This window comes from Poromitra crassiceps (assembly GCF_964638095.1).
Source record: "Poromitra crassiceps genome assembly, chromosome: 20".
Taxonomy (NCBI): domain Eukaryota; kingdom Metazoa; phylum Chordata; class Actinopteri; order Beryciformes; family Melamphaidae; genus Poromitra; species Poromitra crassiceps.
The window spans coordinates 25,103,426-25,119,554 of NC_139637.1; the positions used below are offsets into that span (position 1 = coordinate 25,103,426).

Here is a 16,129-nt window from a genome sequence, read left to right on the forward strand (position 1 = left end):
TACTCAGGAAATTAGATACTAATCATTAACTAATGACTACCTACTCATTAACTATGATTAACTAGTGATAAACTAATGCCAAATTTTTCATTAGCGAATGATTAACTGGCGATTAGTTAATGGTTAGTTTATCAGTAACTACTATAGGATTTGTGTACGTTATTGTAAAGTGTTACCGCCACTTCTACTCCTCCACTCTCCCACAATGTCTATTTCTCTCTGTATCTCCCTCTCTCTTTATCTATTTCTCTCCCTCTCTTTCTCTCTCCCCCTCTCCCTGTCTCTCTCTCCCTCCCTCCCTCCCTCTCTCTCTTTCTCCCTCCCTCTCTTTCTCTCTCTCTCTTTCTCCCCTCACTCTTTCTTTCCCTCTCTCTATTTCTTTCTCTATCTACCTCTTTCCCTCCACCCTCTCTCTCTCTCTCTTCCTCTCTCTCTCTCCTCTCTCTTTCTCTCCCTCCTCTCTCTCTCTCTTTCTCTCCCTCCTCTCTCTCTCTCTCTCTCGCAGTCAGCTCGTGCGAGTCTGCAGATGGCAGTAAGCTCCTCCCACGCTGGCGTCTTTCCTCTGTCGTGGCTCGTGCTCGTGTGGCTGCAGCTCCGTTGTCTCGTGTCGCGTGCGGCGTCTCTCTTGGATCCCTGCGCACCTGCTGTGCATCTCCTAATCAGCTGTGAGCCCCGCGCGCGCTGTGTGTGTGTGTGTGTGTGTGTGTGTGTGTGAATAACTTGCTAACAGCTTAATAACAGCGACTTGTGTTCCAGTCTGGCTCAATATTGTGTTTCACATCATACAATGTTCATCTGTTGTGTTTCTGTGTCTCATTGCCTTTAGTTTTTAAATGGAACCTGTCAGAGTTTCCTGCAGCACAACACTTTATTTGGTCTGTTTTTAAGGTTTTGACAAAAGGTTTATTTATGTGAGCATGAATGTGGTAAAAACCTACAATCAACCATTTCTTAAAATCACTTGTAAAATATCTTCATAACCACTAAGAATGGTTGTTATTGTGAAACACAGCCCAGGTGTTTTAGATGAGAAGCTGCTGCTGTATTGAGTCTTGTTGTCTCATCAGATGCCTGTAAACTCACACTGGATCCAAACACAGCACAGAGATGCCTCCTCCTGTCTGAAGACAACAGAAAGGTGACGTGGGTGAGAGAGAAGCAGCCATATCCTGATCACCCAGAGAGATTTAACCAATGGCCGCAGCTGCTGTGTAGAGATGGTCTGACTGGTCGCTGTTATTGGGAGGTGGAGAGGGAAGGAGTGGTTCATATAGGAGTGACTTACAGAGGAATCAGCAGGAGAGGAGAGGGTGATGACAGCTGGCTTGGAGGGAATGAAAAGTCCTGGAGTCTGAGGTGCTATGATGATCATTACACTGCCTGGCACAATAACAGAGACACAGACATACGTCTCCCCTCCTCTCGCTCTAACAGAGTCGCAGTGTATCTTGACTGGCCTGCTGGCTCTCTGTCCTTCTACACAGTTTCCTCTGACACACTGACTCACATCCACACCTTCTACTCAACCTTCACTGAAAAACTCTACCCTGGGTTCTATCTGTTTGACTACAGTGCCTCAGTGTCTCTGTGTTAGATAGAGGAGGGAGAGAGAAACTGTCAGATAGAGGAGGGAGAGAGAAACTGTCAGATAGAGGAGTGAGAGAGAAACTGTCAGATAGAGGAGAGAGAGAGAAACTGTCAGATAGAGGAGGGAGAGAGAAACTGTCAGATAGAGGAGGGAGAGAGAAACTGTCAGATAGAGGAGGGAGAGAGAAACTGTCAGATAGAGGAGAGAGAGAGAAACACTGAGACCAAACACAGCTGCTGACATGATGCTTCACTCTGTACAGGATCACACACACACACACACACACACACACACACACACACACACACACACACACACACACACACACACACACACACACACACACACACACACTTTCACACACACACACACACACACACACACACACACACACACACACACACACACACACACACACACACACACAGTTATGACAAGTCAAGACATAGAAAAGCTCGTCCATATGTTTAGATCACATGACAGGAAGCAGCTAGAAGTGAAAATCTGCCTCTAGAATTCTGACACAAACTAATCTGAACACAAAGCCTCAATTCTCAGCTCCCTGCATTGACTCCAGTGGTGAACGTGAACGCACACATGCAGGTTTGTGTGTGTGTGTCTAAAAACTCCCTTCACATGTCACTGGCTGCACCTTATGCTAACCTATAGATAGACAGACAGACACACAGACAGAGCGATAGATAGCGATAGAGACACACAGAGCGATAGAGACAGAGAGAGATAGAGAGAACATGTGGTCAGTGTTTGACAGGTGAGGTCAACAGAGATGCACTTCCTCCTACAATGTAAAACCTTTGAAGAAACAAGAAATATTGACTTCAATAAGTTCAACTCTGTAATTCCAGACTTCAAAGAACTGAATGAGCTCCAAATTAAAAGTAGTCCTAAGAGAAGGAGACAGGGCTCATCTGTCTGTCCAATATGTCTCAACATGCCACAACCTGAGGGACAGTGAGTGACCTACACACACTGATGTGTATCAATCTCAATGTTTCATAATTAATGTGTATTATTATGATTATTGCATTGTATTACTGTATTATTGTATTATTCATGAGGAGTGATGGTAATGTTGAATGTGATTGTTTCTTGATGCTTTGGCAATATTGTTGTTATGACATTCATGCCAATAAAGCAATTAGAATTTGAAAAATTTGAATTAGAGAGAGACACAGAGAGAGAGAGAGAGACACACACACACACACACACACACACACACACACACACACACACACACACACACACACACACAGAGAGAGAGAGAGAGACACACACACACACAGAGATAGAGAGAGAGAGAGACACACACACACACACACACAGAGACACAGAGAGAGAGAGAGACACAGAGAGAGAGAGAGAGAGAGGTCATGGAGGAGGCTTGTTGTTGCTGCTGTGATGTTGAGAGAGAGAGAGACAAAGAGAGAGATAGAGGGAGACAGAGAGACACACACACAGAGAGAGAGAGAGAGAGAGAGAGAGAGAGAGAGAGAGAGAGAGAGAGAGAGAGAGAGAGAGAGAGAGAGAGAGAGAGAGAGAGAGAGAGAGAGAGAGAGAGAGAGAGAGAGAGAGAAGGGTCATGGAGGAGGCTTGTTGTTGCTGCTGTGATGTTGAGCAGAATCTCTGGTCTGAGTCAGAGCACAGACAGGATGCTGAGGCATCATAAACTCATGTCTTTCTTATGTACAAACTGTTGTTTTCTTCATTGGATGTAAATACATGGAAATTATTTTTACTGTATTCTACGTTCATCATATATCTTTTGAATTTAAAATTACTACTTTTTTCACTCAGTTTCAATGTATTTTACTGCTGTACATTGAGGAATTAAACGTGTTGAAAATGTCTACATGTGTTGTGTCTTTACAGTTTTTCTCCAAACATTTAAACACATTTCCAATAACTGTGGCTCAGTTTGTCAAAACTCTAAACTGAAGAGTTTGTCAAAACTCCACAAATCTCTTATAAAGTGACACAACACTCAAAACCATGTTCTCTCTTCTCAAAACAGATTCTTTCCACCAAAACAAAACACACATCTATGATATGTTGATGTCTTCCACAGCATCAACTACACACTGGTGTTATCAATTAAAACACTACCATCAAAATAGTCTTCATGTATGTTCTGGCTTCATGTTACATATTCAAATGCATACAATTGTGTGGAAATAGTTTCCTTTCCTCATTTTGGTAAAGTGTAGTGTTTTGCCCTAAAATAGCATTTACTGTTGATACAACACAAATGTGACCATAGGCATCATATAGAACCACATATCAATACATCTTCCTTTTTTCCAATAAGACAGAAGACTGTATAACTCAAGGGCTATGTCCCTATAACTGGAAAGTAACATCAATTAACTGTGTTCTTGTAACTGAGCTACGACTGTATAGCTAGGAAGTATAATAGTTTTATTTAACCCAGCAACAAGCGGTCCAAATAGTATTGTCAAGCCTCCTGGTTTGGTCAGGAGACACTCTGGTAGGCTAATAGCCTCTCGGGATGGAAAACATAATTCCCAGAGATGTTTCTATATGATTATAATGTAGCAGGTGGTACCTGTGGCTTGCCGTACACACCTTGAATGCAGATATGGCGCCGTATATATAGTCCATGGGCCAAAGCCCAACATTTCACTTATTGGTATCACTCAAGGTGGCAAATTCTAGTCACATTTTTTGAAAAGGTACATGTCCATAGATGATATTTTGGTATGATAACTTTTGCGAAGTGGTAGCTTCATGTGTTATCAGCACATGAAGTTAACCACCCCCTACAATAAATTGGTATCTAGGCGCTGGTGCATATCCTACTTTAGGCTCATTGTCAGGACCTTTACTCATGTTTTATGAAGGCATGTTTGGTCTATTTTTTTAAGTGTAGACTCATAGCTTTCATTTAAGCACAGTTGTGAGTCTGTCTAATAAATGTAGAGGTCTTCAAAGTATCAACATTCATTTTCCCACAATTTTCACCTAAACTATAGTCTTTATTTGAGCATTGTGACATGTAGGAACATCACTGACACAAATAACACAACCTGAAATACTCACAGGACTGTAACAATTGAGGAAATGTATAATCTTCCCATATTATCCCACCATGAAGGCTGATTGTGGGTCTTAAAGTAGAAGATGGGCCCGGGTCAGAATTTTCACTAATTGGTACCACCCCCGGTGGCAAATCCTAGTTTTGTATTTTGAAAAGGTCTGTACCTTTAGATGATATTTCAACTTGATAAATCTTAACAAGTGGTATCTTAGTCACAGTTAACCCTCACTGACACCAACCGTTGATCCAACGAAAGAGACAATCTTGTCAATTTATTTGAACAGAACAAAAAACCAAGAATTCTAACTTTCAATCACTTATTTAACCAATGATCTTTATCATCACCACCATCACAAAGTATAATATTAAACAGTTTTCATATTCTGTTTGATTCATCATCATCAGTATCATCATAGTCATCCAGGGTCACAACAACTTCTACATCCTCCTCCTCGCTGTGATGGCTGCAGGTTTGTAGCTTGTACATTTCTGTGCACTTTAGTTTGTTGGCAAGGCAGGAACAGTCTGGAAGCTTACAGGTCTGTCCACACTTGCAGGCCATCAGTTGTGTCAGTGATGTTCATACATGTTTTCCTCTGACACATGCGCGTGGAAAGTGGAGATTTAGGCTCAAAACTTAACAATTCAACTGTTTGTCTGTAGATGTCGTAGAGATGTAGGTATGTTCATGAATTGTCACATATACTCGATAGACAGTTTTCATAGATTTGTGTTGCTAGGCAACACTTTGAAACCTTGCTTATTTCCTGTCAGCTCTAGAGAGGCAAAGTGACCACCTACTTCCTGCTTCAGCTTCTGTACCAGAGATTTTCATCCACCATTTATTTTCCCATAGACATTTCGTAAAATGCGTATAAAAATAGTTTAACTTCATCAAACCAAACGGTACAGATATATATATATATATATATATATATATATATATAAACAGGAGATCGCATAACATTTCACTGGGACCAAAACGTAAGAAAAATGTGAGTTTAAAGAAAATATTTGTTCTGTTTTTTTAAGTTTTGGTCTGAGTGAAATGTTTTATGGTCTCTCACGATTATAGCGTTAGCTGAACCGTTTGGTTCGACGAAGTAAAACTATTTTATACGCATTTTACGAAATGTCTATGGGAAAATAAATGGCGGATGAAAATCTGTGGTACAGTGCTGAAGCAGGAAGTGACGTTCCACTTTGCCTCTCTATTGTACCAGCAAACAATGCAACAACCTACCTTTAGAATGTCTAGTTGTGAAGTTAAAAGCGTCTATAGATCATTTGTTGAACGTGTTAAAGAGTTGAATTGTTGAATGTCAACTAATAAGCTGTTGAAATATTACAAGTACTCTGTAGCCTCTATAGGCGGACTATCCAAATAAAGTCTTACCTACATTAAACCTCCATCTTGTCTTATGAAATCATACAGCGACCACCACAAATTTTGTCATAAATAAAAAATATATTTTACTTTTAATTTAAATTACAGCATCAAAGACAACAGAGCAACATTTGAGTTGACATCAGAGGTCACAGTTATTGGCTCAGTGGGCTCGAACACTCATCCTACCTGAGTGAGGAGTGGACAGTGATGTCATCAGAGTGGACAGTGATGTCATCAGAGGCTGAAATAGGGGGAGGGGGGCTATGGTGATGTCATTGTCCTTTTCTTGTTTTCCCTCCTACAATCACAAAGATCACAGCTCCTCCTCGTCACTGGATCCCCCACTACACAAACCCACAACATAAACCAACCGAGATCAGACCAGCGAGTCGAGCCCAGATGATGTCAGGTATCATCGGAGAACACTTGTCCCAGGACCGTGAGTCGAGCACTGAAAGGCTGAACGGGGCAGGACAGCAGGGGGGCGGTCTTTCGCTCGCCAGGTTTCAGGGCGATGCTCTCCGATTGGCCGGGGGGAGGATTGTCCTCAGCCTGCTTGGAGGGCGTCTGTGATTGGCTGCCGGTCCTTTCCGAGGGCTGCTGTGATAGGCTGAGCAGGATGTCCCTCAGCTCGTGCCTGTCGTGGGCGTGGCGGCCGCAGCAGTAGAGCGCCGCCGGGTCGAGTGGGTGGGCCTCCGTGTTGAAAATGAAGCCCCCCGCCCCTAAGACGCACTGCCCCCCCTCCCCCCCCTCCTCCCAGGACCCCCCGCCGTGCAGGAAGTGGGCGGGGTCAAAGAGCAGGTAGAGGTACTTGACGGTTTCGGCCAGGAAGAAGGACTCCATCCTGTTGTCCAGCTGGTGGTCCCGCAGGTCTTTAATCTGAGGTGGACAGGAACATTGACAATAGCTGTGTTTACATGGAGCCTTTTCATCAGAATAGCTGACCAATCAGAATAAAAATGTCAAGTCCAGTCAATTCACAAGCATGTCTCAGAGGACTTTACAGAGAATGTGTCTAGCTAGGTCTAGCTAAGCACAATGAATATGTAACCTGGCATGTCTCAGAGGACTTTACAGAGAATGTGTCTAGCTAGGTCTAGCTAAGCACAATGAATATGTAACCTGGCATGTCTCAGACGACTTTACAGAGAATGTGTCTAGCTAGGTCTAGCTAAGCACAATGAATATGTAACCTGGCATGTCTCAGAGGACTTTACAGAGAATGTGTCTAGCTAGGTCTAGCTAAGCACAATGAATATGTAACCTGGCATGTCTCAGACGACTTTACAGAGAATGTGTCTAGCTAGGTCTAGCTAAGCACAATGAATATGTAACCTGGCATGTCTCAGAGGACTTTACAGAGAATGTGTCTAGCTAGGTCTAGCTAAGCACAATGAATATGTAACCTGGCATGTCTCAGAGGACTTTACAGAGAATGTGTCTAGCTAGGTCTAGCTAAGCACAATGAATATGTAACCTGGCATGTCTCAGACGACTTTACAGAGAATGTGTCTAGCTAGGTCTAGCTAAGCACAATGAATATGTAACCTGGCATGTCTCAGAGGACTTTACAGAGAATGTGAGAGAGCATAGAGAAGAGGAGAGGGAGAGAGAACACAACAAGACAGGAGAGAGGAGAAGAGAGAGGAGAGAGAACAGAAATCAAAACCTATCTTTAGCCGTTTTCCCACATGCGTACCGGAAAATTACCTGTAAGTCAATATCGGACATTTCCCTTCACACCTCTCCTCTCGCATATGAGAATCTAGCAGCTAAATTGCCTGTATGTTGGGGGGCGGGGGGGGGGGGCGGCACTGCAGAGCGAGTGGGGAGTGACGTGTCGGCAAAACTCCGAATGGTGAAATAAGTTTGCTTGTTTATCCGTTCACCTGCGTCGCGTTGAAGCACTTTTTACAGACTGGCTTCGTTTGATGTGTCCGGGCTTGCCTTCGCTGTCGGCAACGTAAGCAAAATACTTCGACATTTCGCTTCGTGCATTTGCTTCTCTGTGTGCCTGTCGGGCTGTGACTGAAGGAGGAGGAGGACTGTGGCCAGACAGCGAGCAGGCAGCAGAGAGGAGAGGGGAAAATCAGCACACCCACACATGAAGCTGACATAGCCTACTGCTCTTATTATCACAAGATCATTTCGCCAGTTTGCTTTAATGTGCGCGAATGATTAGATTATGCCCGCTGGAACATTAAGCAACGTGTGTACACCTCGCCCATGAGAGTGTCGTGGGAAACCTTTCAAATATGCTAAGAAGTGAAAAGAAGGGAAAAAAAAAGAAAAAAAAATAAAATAAAAAAATGAGACCTTTGTTTTTTTGTTTTTTTATTCTGTAAATTGTAAATGTTCTTCTTCTTGCATATTTGAAATAAAATGAAATCAATCAATCAATCAAAAATGACTGGACCCGTTCTACACTTGAGTCCGCTATCGCGCATACCGCTCTTCTGACTGGCTCCAAACTGGTGAAATCTCCGCGATGACGGGGTCGCGCTTATACCGGCACGGCGCCTTTCTCACATGCAGGCATTAGACCACGTTCCGGTCATTTAGCGGTACAAAGCGCATGTGGGAAAACAGCTTTTGTAGGAAAAAGGGAAGGAACCTTGTGAGGCAGTCAGTCAAACAGACAGACAAACAGACAGTCAGTCATATATTCAGTCACACAGACAGACAGTCATATATTCAGTCAGTCAAACAGACAGGCAGACAGTCATATATTCAGTCAGTAAGTCAGACAGACAGTCATATATTCAGTCACACAGACAGACAGTCATATATTCAGTCAGACAGACAGTCAGTCATATATTCAGTCAGTCAGTCAGTCAGACAGACATATATTCAGTCAGACAGACAGACAGTCATATATTCAGTCAGTCAGACAGGCAGACTTACACTAGCGTATCCACAGGGCGTCTTGGCGATCTTCTCTATGGACTCCAGAGCATCCAGGCCCAGCTGGAGGTAGGTGTGGTCACCTGTCGCCCTGAACAGGTACATCGCACTCTCTATGAGCTCTGTAACAAACACACACACACACACATACACGCACACACACACGCGCGCACACACACACACACACACACACACACACACACACACACACACACACACACACACACACACAGACGCACACACAGCTACAGGTTGTCTGCCAGGTAGGAACGTTAACCAGTCTCTATAGAGAGCCGCAGGGATGACGTATTTTTGTAGGCAGAATGCGGAAGTCCCGAACTTCCTGGTTCTTCACTGTTTCTGTCTATGGGATTTTTGAATGGGTTTTTGCCGCGATGCTTCAAATACGGTCTCTGGGCAACGCAAGATTAATCAAACGCGAACCAGAGTTCCGTCAGATAATCTTCACACATGAGGACCACTTTCATGAGTTTTGTAGCGTAAATGCGAGCCCTAGAAGTAAAATGCTCGAGCTAAGCTAATCCAGAACTACACACTGTCGCATAGGCTTCCACGTCACGTCAGCCCTCAACCTGGACTGTTGTTGGATGTGTGCACTGATTACCCCGGGCTGAACGGGGCTGAACCAGGTGAGGGAAAGAGAATTTCCGTGTTCGCCCTTTGAAGTGGTGACGTTATTGACGTATATATCCCCATCGACTCAAAAGTGTAGTCTCATTTAGCCGTTTGCTAGCTAGCCGTCCTTTTAACGGCACGTAAAAGCTTCAAAACTCGTAAAAGTGGTCCTCGTGTGTGAAGATGATATTACTAAACACTGGTTCGCGTTTGATTAAGCCAGCGTTGCTCAGAGAGATTATTAGAAGCATCGCGCCCAAAACCCATTCAAAACTCCCATAGGTGAAAACTGTGAAGAACCAGGGCTGTTAGCATCGATGATTTCCGGACTCGTTACTGCGGCTCTCTATAGGCAGTAACACTTGTCTTCATAGCAGAGCTGGTTTATCCAGTCAGTCAGTCAGTCAGTCAGTGAGTTTGTGTAGTATTGTGATGTACGTCATGTACAGTCAGTCTAGTGCACTGACCTGGTGTCAGTGAGTTTGTGTAGTATTGTAATGTACATCATGTACAGTCAGTCTAGTGCACTGACCTGGTGTCAGTGAGTTTGTGTAGTATTGTAATGTACATCATGTACAGTCAGTCTAGTGCACTGACCTGGTCTCAGTGAGTTTGTGTAGTATTGTAATGTACATCATGTACAGTCAGTCTACTGCACTGACCTGGTCTCAGTGAGTTTGTGTAGTATTGTAATGTACATCATGTACAGTCAGTCTAGTGCACTGACTTGGTGTCAGTGAGTTTGTGTAGTATTGTAATGTACATCATGTACAGTCAGTCTAGTGCACTGACCTGGTGTCAGTGAGTTTGTGTAGTATTGTAATGTACATCATGTACAGTCAGTCTAGTGCACTGACCTGGTCTCAGTAAGTTTGTGTAGTATTGTAATGTACATCATGTACAGTCAGTCTAGTGCACTGACCTGGTGTCAGTGAGTTTGTGTAGTATTGTAATGTACATCATGTACAGTCAGTCTAGTGCACTGACCTGGTCTCAGTAAGTTTGTGTAGTATTGTAATGTACATCATGTACAGTCAGTCTAGTGCACTGACCTGGTGTCAGTGAGTTTGTGTAGTATTGTAATGTACATCATGTACAGTCAGTCTAGTGCTCTGACCTGGTCTCAGTGAGTTTGTGTAGTATTGTAATGTACATCATGTACAGTCAGTCTAGTGCACTGACCTGGTGTCAGTGAGTTTGTGTAGTATTGTAATGTACATCATGTACAGTCAGTCTAGTGCACTGACCTGGTCTCAGTGAGTTTGTGTAGTATTGTAATGTACATCATGTACAGTCAGTCTAGTGCACTGACCTGGTGTCAGTGAGTTTGTGTAGTATTGTAATGTACATCATGTACAGTCAGTCTAGTGCACTGACCTGGTCTCAGTGAGTTTGTGTAGTATTGTAATGTACATCATGTACAGTCAGTCTAGTGCACTGACCTGGTGTCAGTGGGTTTGTGTAGTATTGTAATGTACATCATGTACAGTCAGTGTAGTGCACTGACCTGGTGTCAGTGAGTTTGTGTAGTATTGTAATGTACATCATGTACAGTCAGTCTAGTGCACTGACCTGGTGTCAGTGAGTTTGTGTAGTATTGTAATGTACAGTCAGTCTAGTGCACTGACCTGGTCTCAGTGGGTATCCCTCCCTCTTATCCACTGTGTATCCCTGAGGAATGCTGTAGAACTCAGGCAGGCCTCCAAACTGCCTCCACACAGAGTAATAGTTCTGGAAGGTTCTCGCTGCGCTGTCCAGGTTCCCCAACAGGGACTAAGACAGACACACACACACACACACACACACACACACACACACACACACACACACACACACACACAGAAACCCGAGGAAAGAAAGGAACAATGTCTGCCACTGCACTCTGCATGAATGTGTCTATGTGTTCTTGTTCAGCTGCCTTAAGCCCAATTTATGCTTCGTCTGTCGACAGTTTTGAAACAGTCGCCGACAGAAATTAGGACTTGACTCGACACTTTCAAGTGTCGGTGAGCAGTGTCTCGCATGTGTGAATATAGTCGTCAAATAGCCTGTATGTTGGGGGGCGGGGGGAGCTTATTTGTGAAATAAGTTTGCTTGTCACACAATAAATCACACTCGTTTGTCTTAAGAGGGCATGTACTGTATGTTGTATCCTTCACATTCGCTAACCAGTCTTTGAACTGAAATCTTTGAAGAAGTTGGGATCCATGTCTGATAGAAATAGCCTGGCTGGTTGGATGTTTATCCGTTCACCTGCGTCGCGTTGAAGCACTTTTTACAGACTGGCTTCGTTTGATGTGTCCAGGGGGCTTGCCTTCGCTGTCAGCAACGTAAGCAAAATACTTCCACATTTCGCTTCGTGCATCTGCTTACAAGCGTTGGGCGGCTTGCAAGACTCTCAGAACAAGCCTTTGCCATTTTCGCTGTCTGTGTCCCTGTCGGGCTGGACTGAAGGACTCTGGCCAGAGAGCGAGCAGAGAGGGGAGGGGGGGGGGGGGCACGCCCACACATGAAGCAGCCATACCGCTCTCATGACAACCTAGAAACTGGTGAAAAGTCCGCGATGACGGGGTCGCGCTTATACCGGAAAACAACTTTCACACTCCAAGGCATTAGACCGCTTTCCGGTCATTTAACGGTAAAAAGCGCATGTGTGAAAACGGTTTTAGTGTAACTGTGCGTGTGCGTGTGTGTGTGCGTGCGTGCATGCGTGTGTGAGTGAGTGTGCCTTGTCACAGCGCTGTCGCCTCACAGCTAGAAGGTCCTGGGTTCGATTCCTGCCTGGGACGCTGTGGGTGCCGAGGGTGTCCCCCCCATATCCTCAGTGCCTACTGCCCAGGTGGGCTATCTCATCAAAAGGGCCTTTCTGTGTGGAGTTTGCATGTTGTCCCCTGGGGGGTTCCTCCATACAACATCGGTATGGACCCCCACTAAAAACATGCAGAAGATCGTTACCTGACCAGCGCGCTTTACACTGAAAAGCCGCACACTGCTCCTGGCTGCCCCCCGGAGGAAGGACATGCCTCCATAGCCGTTTTCCCACATGCGTACCGGAAAATTACCTGTAAGTCAATATCGGACATTTCCCTTCACACTTCGGCTCGCGCATGTGGGAATCTATCAGCGAATTTGCCTGTATGTTGGGGGGCGGGGGGAGGTTATTTGGGGGGTCGGCAAAACTCGAAATAAGTTCGCTTGTCAGTTGTCACACAATAAATCACACTCGTTTGACTTAAGAGCAGCGTCAAGCCGCCAGCGTAATAAACACAGCCGATTTACCCCCTCCCCTCTCTGCTCGAGAGCAGCAGCCACACAGGACAGACACAGGCACACAGTGAGAATGGCAGAGGCTTGCAAGCTGCTCAACGCTTGTATGTATGTAGAGAAAGCAAATGCACGAAGCGAAATGTGGAAGTAGTTTGCTTTGATGTGCGCGAATGATTAGATGATGCACTTTGAAGAAGTTGGGATCCGTGTCTGAGAGAAATAGTTGCTGGTTCGATGTTTATCCGTTCACCTGCGTCGCGTTGAAGCACTTTTTACAGACTGGCTTCGTTTGATGTGTCCGGGGTTGCCTTCGGAAATCAGCAAGCTGACATACTGCTCTTATTAGGCTATCACAAGATCATTTCGCCAGTTTGCTTTAATGTGCGCGAATGATTAGATTATGCCCGCTGGAACATTAAGCAACGTGTGTAGGCTACACTTCACCCATGATTGAAGGACCGCTGTCACGGAAAATGACTGGACCCGTTTCCACTTGCGTCCCCTTAAGAGCATACCACTCTTCTGACTGGATCGAAACTGGTGAAATGTCGGGGACGACGGGGTCGCGCTTATACCGGCACGACGGCTTTCTCACATGCAGGCATTAGACCACGTTCCGGTCATTTAGCGGTACAAAGCGCATGTGGGAAAACGGCTCATGGGATAAATGCAGAGACTAAATTTCACAGCGCCACTCAGCATGTGTGTGTGTGTGTGTGTGTGTCCTGCCGCTGACACGTGTGTGCATGCGGTGTGGTGATTTGTGACAATAAAGACGGGCTTGTCCATCCACGTTTCGTTTCGTTTCTAAAGTAGATTTTCAAAATCATGATATTTCCCACATATTGCATTATTTCCAATAACTGACCCAAGCCTACCTCAGGGTTAATGTGTATATAATGTAACAACTGTTGTCTGTAAAAACTAGAACGACCACAACGCGGACTTATGCCTCCGCCATTAGTTCATTCTTGAGTCCAAATCGACGTCAAGGCGCTCCTGTGATGTTGCGTTACAGAGCTTGGAAATTGGGTGTGTGAGGTCACAGTGACCTTGAACTTTGACCACCAAAATGTAATCAGTTCATCCTTGAGTCCAAGTGGACGCTTGAGGCAAATTCGAAGAAATCCATCAAGACATTCCTGAGATATTGCGTTAACAAGCTTGAAAATGGCATTTGAGAGGTCACAGTGACCTTGACCTTTGATAACCAAAATGGAATCAGTTCATCCTTGCATCCAAGTCGATGTTTGAGCCAAATCAGAAGAAATTCTATCAAGCCGTTCTTGAGATATTGCGTTAACCAACATGGGAATGCCGTTTGTGAGGTCACAGTGACCTTGAAGTTTGACCACCAAAATGTAATCAGTTCATCCTTGAGGCCAAGTTAATGTTTGAGACAAATTTGATGAAATTCCGTCAAGGCATTCCGGAGATATGGCGTTAACAAGCTTGAAAATGGCGTTGGAGAGGTCCCAGTGACCTTGACCTTTGATCACCAAAATGTAATCCATTCATCCTTGCGCCCAAGTCGACGTTTGAGCCAAATTGGCAGAAATTCCATCAAGCCGATATCGCTTTAACGAACTTGGGAATGGCATTCGTGAGGTCACAGTGACCTTGACCTTTGACTACGAAAATCTAATCAGTTCATCCTTGAGTCCAAGTCGATGTTTGAGGCAAATTTGATGAAACTCTGTCAAGGCATTTCTGAGATGTTGCGCTAACAAGCTTGAACATGGCATTCGAGAGGTCACAGTGACCTTGACCTTTGACCACCAAAATCTAATCAGTTCATCATTGAGTCCAAGTTGATGTTTGAGACAAGTTTGATTAAATTCCATCAAGGCATTCGTGAGATATCGCGTTAACAAGCTGGAAAATGGCGTTTGAGAGGTCAGTGACCTTGACCTTTGACCTTTGACCACGAAAATCTAATCAGTTCATCCTTGAGTCCAAGTCGATGTTTGAGACAAATTTGATGAAATTCCATCAAGGCATTCCTGAGATATCGCGTTAACAAACATCGTACGGACGTACGATGTTTACGTACGCGGACGGACAAGCCGGATCCATAATGCCTCCGGCCTGGCTATCGCCGGCGGAGGCATAAAAATGCAATGCTCTGGTGGTCCGCGGACCACAGTTTGAGAACCACTGCTCTAGACAACTGGGAAAGACAGACAGCACCCACAATACATGAGGCTGCAGAAAGACTGTGTGTGTACGTGTGCGCGCGTGCGCGTGTGTGTGGGTATGAAGTTCCAAACGACTCAATAAACATGCGCAGCTATCGACTGAACGTGTCACACAACGCATGCTTTGACACCTGAGTAGCAGACTTAACATAGTCAATTTCGTTACGCGTTCACACACACGCGTTCGCAGTTTTTGATACTACGCGACCGGATCTGAAGTTCCAAACGACTCAATAAACATGCGCAGCTACGACTGAACGTGTCACACAACGCTTGACGTGTCATGTAGTTTCCCCATTGACTTGTAATGGTCACGCGTGTACGCGTGCGCTTACGCGCTCTGACTGCGCACCCCGCGTACATTTACGCGTAAAATTACGCGTACATTTACGCGTAAATGTATGCGTAATGATGTACGCGGGGTGCGCAGCCAGAGCGCGTAAGCGCACGCATGGAGATAATAGAACAATGTTGTCACGCTCGCGGACTATGATGTGCGCAAACTACATCACGCGTAACAAGCTGCGTAGCACAGCTACTTCCAGCGTGTACACGTGTGACCAGTGTTGGAGAAATTTCGTTACGCGTTCACACACACACGCGTTGGCAGTTTTGAGTGTTACGCAACCGGAAGTGTATCTGCATCGCGCACAACAGTGCGCGTACATGAACGCGTCGCGTAGTTCTGTTCTGTTTCTGTATTTCTATTTAGCTGTTCCATTTTCAGCAGTAGGTGGTGCCAGTGACCAAAATATTATCCACAATCCAATTTCCCCACAGTTTACAACATAAATCGCCCATTTATCTTCATATAAACAGAATTGAAACGTGTAATAATGGATATGAGTCGGTAAAAGAGTTTTTCATGCTGTCAGGACTGTACCAGTTGACAACTTGCTTCTACCATCCAGCCGCAAGGGGTCAGTTAAACCTAACTCAGCAATCCCAACACAACCTATTTATACTACAGCTGTTGGGTCTGCATCTGTAACATGGTGTCATTCATTCACCAAATAAAATAAAATAAAACAACTAATAAAACAACTATAAAAACAGTTTTACCAACTCAT

At 44.7% G+C, this 16,129-nt stretch overlaps 2 protein-coding genes across 2 annotated transcripts in view; one reads left to right on the plus strand and one right to left on the minus strand.

Annotated features, from left to right (window-relative positions):
* Nucleotides 1-3,456, plus strand: part of LOC310795136 (NLR family CARD domain-containing protein 3-like) — a 34,088-nt gene extending 30,632 nt beyond the window's left edge. Inside the window, exon 11 of the mRNA XM_083657178.1 lies at nucleotides 1,068-3,456. Coding sequence (XP_083513304.1) covers nucleotides 1,068-1,594 — 527 coding nt within the window. The 3' untranslated portion in view covers nucleotides 1,595-3,456. The remainder of the gene's footprint in view (nucleotides 1-1,067) is intronic.
* Nucleotides 3,457-6,459: 3,003 nt separating this feature from the next.
* Nucleotides 6,460-16,129, minus strand: part of LOC310795148 (ER degradation-enhancing alpha-mannosidase-like protein 2) — a gene marked incomplete at its 3' end in the record, with an annotated part of 19,312 nt that continues 9,642 nt past the window's right edge. Inside the window, exons 8-10 of the mRNA XM_083657194.1 lie at nucleotides 11,223-11,367; nucleotides 8,959-9,080; nucleotides 6,460-6,933 (exon numbers count right to left, since the gene is read on the minus strand). Of these exons, the coding sequence (XP_083513320.1) occupies nucleotides 6,460-6,933; nucleotides 8,959-9,080; nucleotides 11,223-11,367 (741 nt within the window). The remainder of the gene's footprint in view (nucleotides 6,934-8,958; nucleotides 9,081-11,222; nucleotides 11,368-16,129) is intronic.